The sequence below is a fragment of the Argentina silus genome, assembly GCF_951799395.1.
Source record: "Argentina silus genome assembly, chromosome: 6".
NCBI lineage: Eukaryota > Metazoa > Chordata > Actinopteri > Argentiniformes > Argentinidae > Argentina > Argentina silus.
Genome location: NC_139660.1, coordinates 1,077,673 through 1,095,172, shown reverse-complemented (window position 1 = coordinate 1,095,172; position 17,500 = coordinate 1,077,673). Strand labels below are relative to the sequence as shown.

At 45.7% G+C, this 17,500-nt stretch overlaps 1 protein-coding gene across 3 annotated transcripts; it reads right to left on the bottom strand.

Annotated features, from left to right (window-relative positions):
• Window positions 1-9,095: 9,095 nt before the first annotated feature.
• zbtb18 (zinc finger and BTB domain containing 18) lies at window positions 9,096-16,270 on the bottom strand. Of its 3 annotated transcripts, none has more exons than XM_083672587.1 (2): window positions 15,531-16,270; window positions 9,096-10,787 (listed from the first exon to the last, which is right to left on the bottom strand). In XM_083672587.1, exon 2 carries the CDS (start codon window positions 10,771-10,773, stop codon window positions 9,133-9,135), a length of 1,641 nt encoding a protein of 546 aa, XP_083528713.1. In that variant the 5' UTR covers window positions 10,774-10,787; window positions 15,531-16,270; the 3' UTR covers window positions 9,096-9,132. The 3 variants fall into 3 exon arrangements, with proteins under 3 accessions (XP_083528713.1, XP_083528712.1, XP_083528714.1); XM_083672586.1 differs by lacking the exon at window positions 15,531-16,270 and adding an exon at window positions 13,197-13,290; XM_083672588.1 differs by lacking the exon at window positions 15,531-16,270 and adding an exon at window positions 11,484-11,527.
• Between the last annotated feature and the right edge of the window lie 1,230 nt (window positions 16,271-17,500).

The window sequence follows — 17,500 nt, the reverse complement described above, 5'->3', positions numbered from 1 at the left end:
GGAAGAGAGAGCGGTACAGTGTGGGTAGAGACTGACTGGGAGGGGGTGGATTTGAGGTGAAGGGAGAAGGATACAAAATGATGATCAGAAACTGGAAGAGAACAGAGGAGAGGGAGGAAGCTTGAGCAGAGTGGAGAGCAAGGAGAGCAGTCTCAGTAAGGTTGGAGGTATGGGAGGATCTGGTGAAGACAAGGTTGAGCCGATTGCCTGCCTTATGAGTCGGAGGAGAGTGGGACAGGGTGAAGCCGAAGGAGGAGAGACGGTGAAGTACTCCAGACAAGTGCAGCTTCTCTGACTGGATGTTGACCAGTGACCCAGTAGTGAAAGCGGTGTACCGTCCTCAGGGAAGAAGCTGAGAAGGACATCCATCTCCTCTTAGAAGTCACCAAGCTGACCTGGTGGACGATAGATAACGACAATGTGAAGTTTGACAGGGGAGGTGACAGAAACAGCATGGAATTGGAAGGTGGATATGGACAGGTGTGACAGGGGACCACTTAGGTGAGATGAGGAGTCCTGTGCCTCCCCCTCGACCAGAGAGTCTCGGGGAATGATAAATGAGTAGGCATTGGAGAGGGTGAGCTGTGTTTTCCGGTGTAATCCATGTCTCTGTGAGAGCCAGGAAGTGGAGGGACATGAAGCAGTAAGCTGAGGTAGCCTCTGCTTTCCGGACCGCTGACTGGCAGTTCCAAAGTCCTCCCGCGACAGTGAGGTCGTGGTCAGTTGAGCATGGTGGGTAGACTAGATTGGAATGGATGTGAGGGGAGGTGTAGCGTCTATGTGTCCTCCTGAGGGATGAAATAACAGGAATGGGGACATTGTGATATTTGCCGGTAGAGAGATAGAGGGTTTGTGGGCAATACAAGATGTAGGTAGCGCTCAATACACTCAGAGTAGAGAAACAATACTAATAGAATAAAAATTGTGTGTGTGTGTGTGTGTAGGGTGGGGTCCTCCCCGTCATGGACGTTGGCAACGCAGGTTCCTCCTCATATGAACTCTTAAGGTCACTTAGACGACGCCCCCATGTATGCATCTGCATCCTGCCAATACCCCTATCAACATCACACACACACACACACACACACACACACACACACACACACACACACACACACACACACTGTATACAGCACACACACATACACACATCCTGCCAATACACACCCCTATCAACATCACACACACAAACACACACACACACCCTGCCAACACATACCCCTATCAACATCACACGCCCTCCTGTCCAGTTATCTGCTGTGGACAGAACTGCTACTGCACCAACAGCTGGTAGAGTGTGTGTGTGTGTGTGTGTATGTGTGTGTGTGTGTGTGTGTGTGTGTGTGTGTGTGTGTGAGTGTGGTAAAGAGGGTATCCATATGCGACACAGTGAAGACTTCATGTTGGCATAAGGAGCGTTTCAAAGTATACACACCTCCTGTCTCAGGTCTGAGTAAATACTCTGTATAGTTTACAAACAGTTGTCATATTCATCTCATGCTCTTTTGAAACAGTTTATATGGAATTGTGTAGTTACCTTGTCTAATACACACAGAGGCATATGAATGCCCACACACACACACACACACACACACACACACACACACACTCTACCAGCTTCTATACTTGTATGATTGTTTGCTGACTATGATTCAAGGTCAGGAAAAGATATATTGATCTTATTCTTATTCAAAGCTAGTTAGAAAAGAGGGCACTGCAGGCAGAAAGCTGTATTTAATAATATTGTATTAACAAAATTAATTGAAAAGTAATGAAGTTGAAAATAAACAAATAGTCATTTGGTCTAGTTGTTGTTAATCTCCCATAATGAGAACCATTCCCCAACCCACTGCTTTGTTGTCGTTATGGCTAATTACAGCTGACTGCTCAGGTACGACAGCCGCAATATAACGTGTCACCAATTAGATCCTTTTATGAACAGCTGTTGGTATTTAATGAAACACCCAATTCATTCATACATGGAACTGATTCATGATAATGTAAGAAGTAATACAGTTCTAGACTGAGGGGATGAATATGATTGACCAAACAATGTGGTGCACACACACACACACACACACACACACACACACACACACACACACAGCTCTTCACAGTGGACAATAATGTCATCATTTGTCATTCTGAATCCTAATGAGTGACACTTCAACCAGAGCCCCAGGCCTTCCCCAGCCTCTCCTGGTGACATGAAACCCCTGGTTGTTTGTTGGTTATTGGTTGGTTGTTGGTTGGTTGTTGGTTGGTTATTTGTTGGTTATTGGTTGGTTGGTTGGTTGTTGGTTGGTTGTTTGTTGGTTATTGGTTGGTTGGTTGGTTGGTTATTGGTTGGTTGTTTGTTGGTTATTGGTTGATTGTTGGTTGGTTGGTTGTTGGTTGGTTGGTTGTTTGTTGGTTATTGGTTGGTTGGTTGGTTGTTGGTTGGTTGTTAGTTGAGGGGCAACATGATTTTTCCCCCTCCATGAAAGAATCACACAAAAGAGATGTAGTACTTAATCCCATCCCATACGAGTCCCTTTGTGTGTGTGTGTGTGTGTGTGCGTGTGTGTGTGTGTGTGTGTGCTCTGGAGGGAGGGGAGGGGTTCAGTCTAACAGAGACACAGACATTCAAGTTCGAGCTGCGTGTTCTTTTGTCCTGGGGGAGTGGAGGGGGTTGGGGGGGGGGGGGGGGTGGAAGTGGTGTGACTCGCCTTCCTCACCAACAGTCCCCCCCCCCCCCCCCCTGGCTGGGAGCACCACTGTATTGTCTGGGGGAGAGACAGGGTGCTTGTTGCCTTCTGTCCCTCCGCAACAATGGCTGCCTTTTAAACGGCCACACAATCTAAAGAAGGATTCCTGCTCCTGGACGTTTTTGCCACCTTTCAGAAGCTCTGCCCTTGTACCTCCACTTCCTGGGTCTGATAGTCAACCCATCTAAATTCCACGGATGAATTGCAAACATTCCCCTCTTTATTACAAATTCTTGCTTAAAAAAATTATTTTGTTATGTATTTTTGTATTCAGTCAATGGTTTTCATTCTGGTTGTCTTCCATAAACAACGGCAGTCATCCACACAATGTTTCAATGTAGACTTAGATTTTCTTTGGCTGGCTACAGGCCTAAAAATATGATATTGTTTCTATAGAAAATGATCTGTCTGCGTGCCATTGAATAGAATGGACTAGCTATTTCATATCAACAAGAGTGTATCGCCCACAAAGATATGAGATGGCTGTAGAATGTCTTGTGGAGATGTTTTTAAGTAGTCATACGTATAGCATACATTCATGTCCACGGGTCTGACTAAATGCCCCTGAGCCAGCCAAAGGAAGCTCAAGAATGGCCGAATATGTGACAGAATAAAGTCTCTGGATGAGCCCCCAACACAACCTGAACTCTGGATGAGCCCCCAACACAACCTGAACTCTCTCTTTCACAACACTTTTTGCAGTTTGCTGTTGTTGTAATGTCCCTACAATACAAGACACTTATTACAGAATCAGTATCAGTATTGGTAAACATGGTAAATTCCCAGTCACGTCTACCCTTGATGCGCATGTGCTCCCATCAGTTGAGGTTTATGGGGGGGGCACGGGAAGAACGCCACCCCCAAACTGAAAGGCCACCCATGCAAACTCCTTCAATCTATGCACAAAAAACACAAAGCATCACTCTGCAATTACATCTCTCAAGCCCAAGATAAAAAGTCTCACCCAACCCCCACCCCTACCCTGCCCCTGTTCTCTCCAGCCCCACCCCCCCACCCTCCCACCCTGCCTACCCCCCCCCACCCTGCCCAGCCCTCTCACAGCCCCAGCTTGGCAGAGGACTCACGCACGCTAACGTCAGTGCTGTGGCCACAGACAGGGGCTCAAGCTGGTCGCTGATCGCAGCATGTTGAGCCCACTACCCCTCGGCACAGACAAATGTTCCAGCAGCTGCCCTTTTGTCCCCGTTTCTTAAGTAAACAAAAGACAGATACAAATTAATGACCTAAATTCACAGGCAGAGAAACGCAGGCGGCCTCGTCTTCGTCCCCGTCCGAGAGCAACTTGTCTTCTTCTCCCATGCAGATGTTCCAGGAACAGAGACTTTATCAGGAAGGAACGAACACAGTCAGGTTCATTATTTATCATCATGACACCTAAGGAACTATATAGGCCACAGGAAACTAGATAGGAATCAGTTTTGGCTGTAGTTCCTCAAGCTCACCAATATTTGTTCTTGAATTATAATGATTGTGAGATTATAAATTTTTTTATTAAAAAAATGTAAAAGAAATAAATTCCAAGAGTGTCAGCTTGATAATAATGACGTCTGTTATAGGTGTGAGATTTCATGTTAACACATATCTCAAATCAAATATGGACATTTTGAAGAAGAAAAAAAAAAGATAGAAAATTAAGAAAATGGAAATGTACGATGAGTGATTACAAGTGAGACCAAAACTGTGATGTGATCTCTGCCGTCTTATTACTGGAAACGGTTATTTCCTAAAACATTTAGACAGAGCGGTATCATGACATCATGACAACGCTGTCTCCACTCAGCAGGAGCAGAAATAAACACTTCCATGTTTCTACAATATAAAGCGTCAAAAGCAGAAGACAAGCTCATAGTGATTAGTGAGTGGGGGGGTTAGTGTATGTGTGTGCGTGTGCATATATGTGTGTGTGTGTGTGTGTGTGTGTGTGTGTGTGCTGAGTGGGGGAGGCTTACTGCATATGGCCATCTGTAGCAATGCCCTAATGAATAACGCTCAGTAACTTCAAAGTGGTCAGCCTTTAATGCATCTGTACGGCCAGGTCTGCAGAGCAGCAAGACATTAGATAAAGCTGATTTGTTTTCTGGAAAAACAAACTTGAGGAGCTTTGGCAGGAGGCGGTGTGTGTGTGTGTGTGTGTGTGTGTGTGTGTGTGTGTGAGCATGTTGTGGGGGGTGGTTCTCGACAAGCTGCTGCACATTTTCTCAGGTCCAGCCCACGCCTTAGCCAGCGCAGCAGCCAGATATATCAGCACAACACACACGCACACACACACACACACACACACACACACGCAGGCCATGCAGTGCCCAGCTATGACCCAATCTAGATCCACAACCTCCCCACATCACATGTCCCTGAGAGAAGAACCAAGCCCAATGTGTATCTGTCCTACACTTCCTAGTACACTACTCTGTAACATCTATCTTCACTTCTGAGTTTGATTAAACATAACTACCATGAATCAGAGGGACTCTGCAGGAGCTCAGCCATGAGGTGCAGTTATACAATATTATGTTATTTTAGAAAATGATGTACCAAAGTACAAATATACAAAATAGTGTAAGAAATATACATGAAATTATATTAACTCAGTTCATTATATTAAAAACAGTTTTAACCTAATCCAAACATCTTAAAATGCTATAAGACTAACCCTAACTATTATTATTATTATTATTAAGCTAAAAGAAAATTAATCAGAAGACACTTTGGAAACATCGTCTCCGTGTTCATATGTGTCTGTTGTGTTAATAAGTGTTGCTAGTCTTTTATATGTGTCGGTCTCGTCTGCTTGGTGAGCGTAAGGTGTAATATCTATCTATCTATATATCTATCTACCGAACGGTAGTGGACCGTATCATTCACTTTATGCAACAAATTAAAACACACCTTCACGTTGAAGTTGAATTTCAAGGTTCTTATAATTTATTGCAGTTTGCACACAATTTAAAAATATCAACAACAGCACACCGAAGAGGTACAAAACTAAACAGCCTTAATTTACTCCCCTTGAGAAAATAAAACATACTATGATTGTCAAAGCTAAAATGTCTAAATCCATAAAAAGAACAATGTCAAAGAAAACAAAATCTCACAGGGAAGCAAATATATTTGAATCAAAATCTGCTTCATCTTTTTTTTTTTAGACAGTGATTGTCCTTTTCAAACAGATTCATCCTTCTCTTTTCTCCCCCCCCCCCCCCTCCATATATTGTCTCCTACATCTGAATGTTTGTGTCCCCAGTGTTCAAGTAACCAGAGATATACTCATGTAGGTAGAGAGAAGCCTGTCAGGCTGTTTCACAGCTGCTTTTCTACTTATAAAAGGTCAAATAAACCAGTCCAGTTCCAGACAGACTCTCTGTGTTCCAGTTTGACAGAGACAAGCTTGTTTACAGTAGATTTAAGGCGGTCAAGTACAAGAAGAAAGAAAGCCAGCGATAACCGTGACAGTGAAACAGATCCCACAGAAGTGATATTTTTGGGTGATATTTGCGGGTGTTGAAGAGATTGATTACCAGTGTGCAAAATGCCATGACGCTGCGCAGGACTGGCGTGGTGGGTTGGCGCTGCCATACCACCAGCTGACGCTGTGCCACTCCATGCCACCACAACCAACGACCTCCCCGGGGGCGAGGGCGGGCATGCCAGCACCCCCCCCCCCCAAAAAAAAAACAAGAGCGGCATTCACAACCCACCCACTGGCTGACAACTGAGCCGAGGGGGGGGTTCCTGTAGGTTCACTTCAGCTCCACCTCTCAGGACGAGGGGAATTAATGGCCATGATTTCTGTGCGCAAATAAATCTTTTGAGCTTAGCTTTTTTTTCTCCCCCGAATGTTGAAACAAAAAAATACATTGAAAACTGAATCCCACGTCTATTCACTCCACCCCAAATAAAACATTCAAATTACAAACAAATAATTATTGTCCAATTACATAATATTTGTGAAAAAGGATGATTTCATGGTAAATTCAATAAATTCATGATTTAATACACATCTTCTTGAATTGTATAGAATCAACGGTTCCTTTAAATGGATTTTTTCCTATAATTTTCACAATAAAGGCATCTTCTCAGCATAAATCTGATTTCATTAAGCTTTAAAGGTGCAATCAAGCATGCCAATTCTCCCCGTCAAAAGTATAGGATTAACGCTCTCAGTAGATAACACGCAACACGCAACACGCGTGCACACAAACAGCACAGAGGAGCACCGGAACATAACACACGCGTGATGTTAGCATGTCAGAACAGCATCACGCCGCATTCTTCATTCTTCAGATTTCACCTTTAAATAAAAAGGAGCTTTCAGGGGCGTGTTCAAGGAGGCAGGAGCGCTGAATTAGCCAGCTAAATTGGGATAATGTTTTCTGGTTTAACACTTGAATATGGGTTGTTGCAAGTGTTAAATTGTCAGTTATACCAACTATCTTTTTTTATGAGCTTGAAAATACGTCTGAATATTTCGGATTGTTAGCTGGTTATGTGGATCCCACATTCTAGAACAGCCCTCCGTGTTCCTCAGGCAGGAGCGTTCTAGAACAGCCCTCCGTGTTCCTCAGGCAGGAGCAGGTGAGGTTTCTGTCCCTCACTCCCATACAGCAGTGCCAAACATTCATTCTCATTGGCCGCACAGTTTCAAAGCAAGTGCCCAAACAAACGCAAATATAAATAAATAAATTACCCACAATGCTTAGTTCATGTATGTAAATGACGGAGGCGGGTTAAGCGGACAGATCCAGCAGTAGGGGACCTGAACCCCTGGCCTCCACCAATCAGCACACTACAGGAAGAGGAAGTACGGAGAGGACAGAGCGCTGTGATAGGTTGTTCTAGAGTCATATATAGACACACATAATATGTATATACTGTATGTATATAACTACATATATCTACATATACGTCTGTTAGCTGAACTCACTGCTGCTATTCTGTGGTCCCCATCGCTTCCTCTCCTGTGTGGCGAGAAGCTTCAGCTGATAACACACTGCTAGATGAGCTGAAAGCAGAGATCAGTGCATGAATACAAACTCTTCACCTCCCAGGAGAACATCTCAGCGGAGGAGCTCTTCACCTCCCAGGAGAACATCTCAGAAGAGGAGCTCTCCCAGGAGCACAAAACAAAACCCCTGACTTTACTTTATATATATAAAAAAAAAAATAATAAAAAAAAAAATCTATCAAATGAGTTAATTTAAAATACAATCCCCAAATGCAAAAAAAACAAAAAAACAACAACAACAAAAGATAAAGATAAATCATATTCATGCATTTTCCATAGCTGTAATAATAATAATAATAATAATAATAATAATTCAGTTTTTTTAACAGACTTCACCCCTTGGGCGTTCACACAGCCTGTCGTTATGTTTGATCAGTTACAGTGTACAGTAATACAGCAATTCACATTTCAAATATACAGGTCGGACATCATGCAACAACGGATCCCATTTCCAATCAAATAACTCCATAATCACTACGGAAACCTATACTGTAGTATACAGCCAACTCAAAGGGATGTTCAAAGACTGCAGCTAGTGCTTTTTAAGAAATTCTATAATAATAATAATAATAATAAATCATCATCATCATCATCATCATCATCATTCATAAAGGACTTTAGAAAATACTTGAATCAGTGTGAAAAAGAAGCTGTACATTGCATGAGAGCCATTCAGTCTTTCATCAGTCAGGCTTCCATCACGTCCAAATGGAGGAGCTGACAGACAGAGAACACAGATCCTCACTGTCTCATTTAATCAAATCAAATCAAATAAAACACACACGCACACACACACACACGCGCGCGCACACACACACACACACACACACACACATCAGGTGAAATTCACTTAAAGAAAATAGAGTAGTGCACTATATATACACACATCTTCATACACGTGTAGTTGTGGTTACTGGTCTGTATCGTGACCACAGTACCCGTTTAGTGTATATAAGAGTCTTTAACTTCAGTGTTTACCTGAATCTCTTCATCGGTCAGTGAAGGTGTGCCTTAACGAGGAGTGTATATTTGTGTGTTTATACACAAGAAGGAAACCAAAATGTCAAAGATGCAATGACTCTCACTGACTACTGATGACAGCACCCATGTTTTTATATTATATTAAAAAAAAAAAACTGAACAAATAGAATAAAATAAAACAGAAGGACCAGAAATAAAAATCAGTAGTAACATTTTCATGTGCTATTAAAGTGCAATTTAACAAGATTTTGCAATGTACGTCCAAGAAACATGACTGATTCAAACCCCTCCCTCCCACCACCCCCAGTTCCCCCCCCCCGCCTCCCCTTACCTCTGCGCCCCAAACACCAGAGATCTCTGGTTCTGTCCTGTGTCCTGTCTTTACTTCCACAGTTCCTGAGAGCTGTCCTCGATGGCCCAGTCTCTGACCGCCGGGAGGCCCAGCGCCTCGCTCTTCACCGAGAGCGAGTTGACCAGTTCGCAGTGGAACTTGCGGATGTGTCGGTAGAGGTCACCTGACTGGGTGAAGCGGCGTTCGCACCACTTGCAGGCGTGCGGCTTCTCGCGTGTGTGAACCACGGCGTGGCGGCTCAGGTTGTGGGAGTACTGGAAGCTCTTCCCACAGGTGGTGCAGGTGTAGGGCTTCTCCCCGGAGTGAGTCCGCTCATGGCGTTTCAGCGTGTACATGCAGGAGAAGGTCTTCCCGCAGATGGAGCAGGTCGGCACGTTGACGTCGCTGGCCGGCTTGGCGCGGACCCCCTCCTGCTCCCGGAAGTGGGTGCTGAGGTGGATCTGCAGGATGTGGGGGCTGGGGAACACCTTGTTGCAGAGCGGGCACATGAAGATCTGGGTGTGGGGGGTGCTCAGCATGTTGGACACGTAGGGGAGCAGGGAGCTGTCCATGGAGGCCGCCTCGGCCTGGGCGCGCTCGCTCTCCCCCCCCAGCATGTCGTCGTCCTCGCTGGCCTTGTCCTCGGCCAGGGAGGCGTCCCGCAGGGCGGAGAGGTGGGCCTCCAGCCCCAGGCGCCGGTGGGCCGCCGAGAGGCCGCGGTGGTTGAGCCCTCCGTTGGCGCTGGGGGGCTTCCTCTTGGCGTGCCCGCCGCTGTGGTCCATGTCATAGTCGCCGGCGCCGCTCGCCAGGTCCTCGTCGTCGGAACCCGTGTTCTTCTCCACCTTCACCTGGACCAGCGCCCCCTGCAGGCTGTCGGGCGTGGCCGCGCCGCCGCAGAAGAACGGGTTGTTGTTGTTGCTGGGCAACGCCTTGACGGACAGGTCCAAGACGCAGTCTGCGTCGGCCGACACGCGCCGGCAGCTCACGGACCTCTGGGACAGAGAGGCGGAGCCTGTGGAGCTGCTGGGGCTGCCGGCAGGTGATTGGTGGAGCTTCCCTGCGGCGGTGGCGTCTCCCCGTTGGCTCTCGGCCTCCCCGGGGCTGGTGGCGGTGGCGGGGGTGCCCGCCCGGTCGCGCTCCGAGGGCAGCCTCATCCACAGGGCCCCGCCTCCTCCGCCGTCCTGCTTCCCCTCCAGGTCGTCGTCGTCGCTGGCCAGCAGGTCGGCCGTGGCAGGGTGACCCGTGCTGCCCTCGGAGGAGAAGCTCTCCACCTTGTCTGAGCAGCTGGAGGCGTCCTCCTCCCGCTTGGTGCTGTCCGCCTCGGCCGTGGCCTTGTGCTTCAGCTTCTTCTTGCAGACCTTGACGATGTCGTACATGTGCAGGAAGCTGGCGGCCGCCAGGACGTCCTCCACGGGCAGCGCCTTGAACTGCAGCTTCCCCTCGTACATGAACTCCAGCAGGAGGGCGAAGGCAGGGGCCGTCACAATGTCACTGTTCAGGTGGACCACGTCCCGCTTGTCCAGCTGGTCCTTGTAAAAGAGGTGGAAGTACATGCTGCAGGAGGCCAGCACGGCTCTGTGGGCGCGGAACTGGGCATCGCCCACCAGGACGGTGGAGTCACACAGGAAGCCCTGGTGTCTCTGCTCGCTCAGACACTGTAGCAAATGTCTGCTGTGGTCTGGGAACTCCATGCTGTCCTCATAACCTGGAGAGAGGAGACACAGCAGATGTCAGCGGCTGGAACAAACTAGCGCTCTGTTAGCAGTGCTGGGGAAGAGCTCTCTCTCTCACATTCTCTCTCTCTCTCTCTTTTCACTCTCTTTCTCTCTCTCCCTCCCTCCCTCTTTTCACTCTCTCTCTTCTGTCTCTCACCCCATCCACACAGATTTTTGCACTCATTTTCCCTCTCAAAATAAACTAATTAAAAACAGCAATGACACATTAAATCATTATCATTCTCGAATAACAAGTGACATAATGTCTTCAAATCTACACCAGCAAAACCATTTTTTTTAAATTTTTTATTTTTTATTCTACAACAAAAATCCAATAAATAGCCCAAAATGCTGAAATAAACTTTAACAAACACATTCAGCCCCTATAAACAACACATCCTAACCCTAATAAATAACAAAAAGGGATCAAGTCCAATTGAGCCCTAAACCTAAATATTTCCAGATGATATCAGCGCGGTGAGCGTTTGCTCTGGTCTGATATCTCTGATCCGGCCACATGACGACAGAGAGACGTGGAGCAGCTGAACGGAGCGCCTCCCGGTCACACAGATGCTCTGCTCTGCCTCCCGCCCGCCCGCCCGCCCGCCCGCCCGCCCGCCCGCCCAGCCTCCACGCCTCTGCCTTCCCTCTCCCAGCTCCTCCAGTGTTTATTTTTAATAACCCACTTTGGCCTGGCCAGCTTCTTTAGGTAACAGGCTTTCAGGTACAGAGCCGTCCTCACGTCCACAGGCTGAGGCTGAGGCTAGGCTGCTGAACTGTTCCTGCTGAACTGTTCCTGCTGAAAGGCCTTAGTATGGTACGCACAGGAGACTAGGACCTCACTATGACCACTGTTCTGTCTGTGTGCGGACTGAATTTCTGGGGTTTGAAAACAAGGTTTCTGATTATGAAAAGTGTTGTTGTTGTTGTGGGGGGTGGGGGTTATTCCACTTCTCACTGCTATTTAGAAGGAGAATCTTGTTTTCAAAAACATGAAAATAAAAAGTATATCAAAATTAGTTTCACTAAATAGGCTGAAATCTAAATGTCAACTACATCAAAAAAATATTCACAAATTTAATGAATAAAAACCCCTCACACCTGTTAACCGAATGCTATTTCAGAGAATCCATCAGCGGCCGGCCGGGGGTTTAACCAGAGCAGTTAAATCAACTCATTTGAATGTGACTGAACAAGTGTGCGGCCCCCCTTCGCCAGAGTTCAGATTTTCCTTAATGAGGGGGCTTACAGGGACAGGGATGCCCCCCCCCCCGCGCCTCACAGCCAACCCCCCAGCCCAGCCCAGCCACCCCACGCTCACCCCCAACCCCCCCCACCACTCCTCCTCCCCAAATCTTTCGAGAAACTACACACATCCTTTCCCAACCCAAAGAGTCTGCCCAGAAGATTTACAATACAATCACTTTAAGTGGCCTGTAGTCTTCTACATGAATCCTAATCCTTAAGATGGCTAAAAATAAAGATTGTAGGACAGCTCACAAGGTAGCCAGCGATCAAATTAGGGGGCTGCGAGGACAGAGGGACGAGGAAGGAGGCTTACAAACATCTGATCCAGCTGACTAGGGCCATATGGCAGCTGCTGCCCAGATAAAGAGATTAAGACTAGGAGGGGTGAGATTACAGCTGTCTAGCCAATTCAAGCAGCTCAAATCTGCAACTTCTAAATTAGTCACCACCAACAGAAAAAAAAATGAACACAAGCCGGAGAAAAGAGGACAGGGGCTTTAAAGTAATTTTACAGTCGATTAGGTTAAATAAAAAAAAAGGTTGAATTATTCTTAATGGAAATTGCTGTGTTTGTCTATAAAGAGTTTTAAAGAATCTGTAAAAATAGGGAAACTTCTGTAAAGAGAAAATACATTTTAAAAAGTGTTGGTCGTAGCAGTTATTTGTTCAATAAAATGTGACTAATTTTATTAAATCATGAAATTAAAAAAATAAATGTATATAAATACAAGTTAAAAAGCGTTTAAACATCAGTCAAACAAACATTAAAAATTATATTGTCAAATTTCCAAGAATAATTTCAACGCTCATTCAACCAAAATGGAACAGACCAACAACTTCAACCACAAAACAACTTACCGTTTATAACAAACGAAGAAAAACCAAACCAAACCCAACACAACGTTCAACCAACACCTCTCTTGGAAACCTCTTCCCGACTACGACCCTACCAGTCCTACTGCTTAGCTACACAAGTACACAAAATCCTTCACTTCCCACAACATAAGACCCAGAACACAGCCCTAAACCAGCCCAGGACCCTCCACCACCCCGACCCTCCCGACCCTCCACCCAGCCCAACCACCCCGACCCTCCACCACCCCGACCCTCCACCCAGCCCAACCACCCTCCACCCAGCCCAACCACCCTACCTGCAGTATGCATCAACTTGATTCTGTCCGCTGTAGAGGAATAGAGTGGAGAAGCGGCTGCTGGCGCTCTACGGCTCAAATCAATGAAGAAGAGGCTAGTCGGCTAGCGGAGTGGTGGTAGGAGGAGAGAGAGAGAGAGAGAGAGAGAGAGAGAGAGAGAGAGAGAGAGAGAGACAGAGGGAGGAAAAAAAACCTCAAACTGTGAGAGACAGATGCAAAGTGGAGGAGATGTTGGAGGGAACGGGACGCCTCCTCCTGCACACAGATCCGCACACACACTAACTCCCAGGCTGCGCGTCGGAATAAAGGACTGGGGGATGGCAGCCTGTCAGCTGCTCTGACATCATGTTCAGATGGAAATGCTACCTCCAGCTGTGCTCCTTTTACAGCCATATGCTTCTCCTCTACACTCCTGCCACCAGCCTCTCTCCTTAAACAACTTTGTTTCTCTTTCTCTCTCTCTCTCTCTCTCTCTCTCTGAAAAAAAGAAAGGGGGTAAATTGTAGTGAGGTGTGTTTTTTGGTGCTTCTGTGGAAAACTAGCCAACTACTCTCTCTCCAACCCCCCGCCCCCCCCCCCCTCTCTCTCTACTACCTCTAATCTCAAGTAAAGGAGAACTTTAGAAAATAGGTCTGTGTGAAAACCGACACTTTTTTCTAACCTAGTTTCCTGCGCCGTGAATTTAAATACCCTCAAGTTTTTTCCTGTGCTTCTGCTCTCCTTCCCGTAGCCGTGAACAGGGGCCAGCGCAGCACATTCAAACTGACAGATCAACGCAGCTGATATTGTTTTCGACTTCTTTGCGGTTCAGTGCCTTCGCCATTACCGGCATTCATCTCCTCTAACCCTTCGGACGAACTGACTGAGGGGGAAAAAATGAAATAAGAAACAATGGGAACAATCGTATCGACCTCATGAGTGAAATCCTAAACAAAAGATACACTTTCCCTAATGGGCCGGGGGGAACTTACAGCCGATCTCCTTTCTTTTGTCAAAGTATTCAACTCTTGCGTGTGAATTTTTCGGAGGTCTTTTTTTAAATTTGTATTATTCAATAATGAATTCATTTGTCGGGCATGTCAATGTTCCACCACAGCGCGTCTGTAGGCTACGAGAGATATTATTTATAACAAGATCGTATATTTTATCCTCTATAGGCTAAAGGTAGACACTATGAACACTATATTCAACACGTTCCTGTTGATATACGGATATAATAAATGCATACGGCCTGTTAACATTAATATTTACAAGATGAAAATCTTTAGAATAAATTTAAACTTATGCTAATGAGTAAATGTTTATTTTGAAAAGAGGATAGAAATACATGAATATACATCAACCTCTGGCTAGATAGTCATATAATATTTATCTACAATCATAAAGTTTCAACAACAATGAATGTAAACCAAAAGAAATGGGAAAATATAACCACAACATTGCATGTGAATCTGAGTTGGTATTTGTGGTCATAGTACCGCCGCTCAGAGGGACACGGGTCGTTGGAACACGGATCTTGGTCGCCACAGGATACAATGTAATGACATTGTAACCACATAATTATTCAATGTACTTTGTAACCATTCCAACCAATTTGACTATTTGATAATTGAATTAACTTCATGAGAGCGGATTTCTAGTGTGTGTTTAGATATGGAAGTGTGTCTGACCAGTAGCTAGCTGTCAACCTCTGTGTTCTACTGGACTCAGAACCACGTTCTCTGGTTCGGGTTCTAGAACGACAGAGGGACTCAGAAGAACCACGTTCTCTGGTTCGGGTTCTAGAACGACAGAGGGACTCAGAAGAACCACGTTCTCTGGTTCGGGTTCTAGAACGACAGAGGGACTCAGAAGAACCACGTTCTCTGGTTCGGGTTGTAGAACGACACATTAGAACGCGAGAAACACAACACAACATTCACAAGACTACAATCCTCTCTCCTAGCCTACACACACACACACACACGCACACACACACACACACACGCGCATGCACGCACACGCGCGCGCGCACACACACACACACACACACACACACACACACACACACACACACACACACACACTGACCCACGCAGTCAAGCTAGCTAGCCAGTTATGGCTAACAAAAAGTAAAGCGGTCAACCTGCTGTTAATTCAGTCCAGCAGCAGGCCCCGATGCTCTGCCGACGGCCAACAACACACCAGCCAGCTAACACAGCAACTCTTTACGCGAAGACAGCACCGAGGCGGCTTGGAAACGATTGTTAGCTACTTTTTCCCCTTCGCAACCCACCCCTTTCTTCCACCTCCTTTCATCACCTTTCATCGGACTCTGGTCATAAAGCTACTTACAGACAACACGCTCCGACGTCGTCCTGGTTCCTTCCGTCAAAATCCTCTCGGTTTGGACGAAAAAAATAACTCGATTGACTTTCAACAAATTTCCATAACAACCAGCAGCGGTGTCAGGAGAGACGGAGCGGAGAGAGGCGAGCTGCCGCAGCCAGATGTTTCCCGACTGTTGCTACTCAACTCCGGGTAGAGGCAAGCCGCGCTGACGGGCAGCGGAGAAGCCAATGGTGCTAGCGATAAGAAAAGTGAAGGCAAATTGGAAGCAGCCGCTGAAGAAGGAAGAGGGAGGGATATCTCTTCTCGGCGTAGGTTGACACCAGGCAACAGTGAGAAGGCAGAAAAAAGGCCAAGCAGTGAACTGGTTCCCTGAACGGACTGGCGCAGAGCGGAGCACGGAGCGAACGGGAGCGCAAGGTGACGTGGGTAATGGAGTCCTCCTCCCTCCGACCAGAGGAGAACAGGTGCAACACCTTGATGACATTCTGGGAAAACAACTTTGTCACCAAGAGACAGAGTTGACGAGCACCGCGACGACGAGATCTGCGGACCAGACAAAGCGTTACAGCCTTGTTGAAGCGTACTGCTGTCGTCTAGAGACAGAAATTATTTATTTGCATGGTTGTGTTGTTCTTCTGAATAAAGTGTCTGTTTATTAGCCTACAGGTAACTTCTGTGTTATCATGTATGAAGATACACACAATCCAAAATGGACAAAAAATGTCATGATCAAGACAATAGGTGTAGCCTAGTGATATAATCAAAAACGGTCAATCAGGGCACATAGGAATGTTTTGACTATCAACAGGTTATGGGGGAATTGCTCTTATCAAAAGGGATAGGCTTACATGACTTAAATCCTATCCTGCAGAATAATCCTCATGGTTTTATGATTTGAGCAATAGGATTTGGTTATTGTTTACCCAGCGTGTTTAGTAGGCTAGCCGTGTGTGTCTGATAAAGCAAATAATCAATTAAGCATCAAAGTCACGATGATTTAATTAAAAAATAAAAAATAAAAAAACCCGAATAAACAACAGCTTCCATGTTGGCATGTGATATAGGCTTATAAATTCCCTTCGACAAAACATAGTGTAGTATGTGTGCCGCTAATAGCCGTGGATATACCATATCACTCTTTCTACCTCTACCGCTCTCTGGCCTAAATACTCTATTGTCGATGTATAATCCCAAATCATTGTTTTCCCCCTGCCTTCAAAGTTCCAGTCTATTTCAGGCCTTTTAATTAGTGCAGCATCCAGTTTTGTAAGCAAAGTAAAAAAGTTGCAGCGGGTGCCAGAATACAGTGGTCACCCATGCAGGAGCGCGTATGTAGGCCAGTCGGGAGACTCGCCGTCGTGCTGACTGTCAGATAATCTATCGGTATGTCGCTGAAACCTCAAAAACTCACATTCTGTGGGAACTCATGTTGCGTAGCAAAAATAAGATCACGCATAACACGTTTTTACAGATGCTCATCATCATTTCGGACTGAGAAAAAAGGAACACGGTGCTTCTGCCCTGGCTATACCAGTCTGGACGTTGACATTGTTAAATTCGTCCCAGTAAACTAATTGGCGTTACTAACGCATTTCAAAACAAACCCCAGTCCTAGGCCTGGCCTACACGGAGTAATGTATTCACACAGTGTGGATTCATTACGCAATGACATCTTTAAATGCAAATAGCGACCTCATTTATGCGACCAATTAGTGAATGCATGTTACCAGCATTGTCTGTAATAGATTACAATCCACCCATTGTTCTCCGAGGGACACACATCATTCTGACTAGTCTGACTAATTTAGTAATTTAGTCATTTTTTACTGGAAATCAATTACAATTATTATAGTCAAGTCCTGGATTATAATCATTCATGTGTTTAATATGTCTGTTGTTGTGATACCTTTCCTAATATCCATGTTGAAATATGTTTTTATTTAATTTTATTAAAGCCATTTGAATTTTTGCAG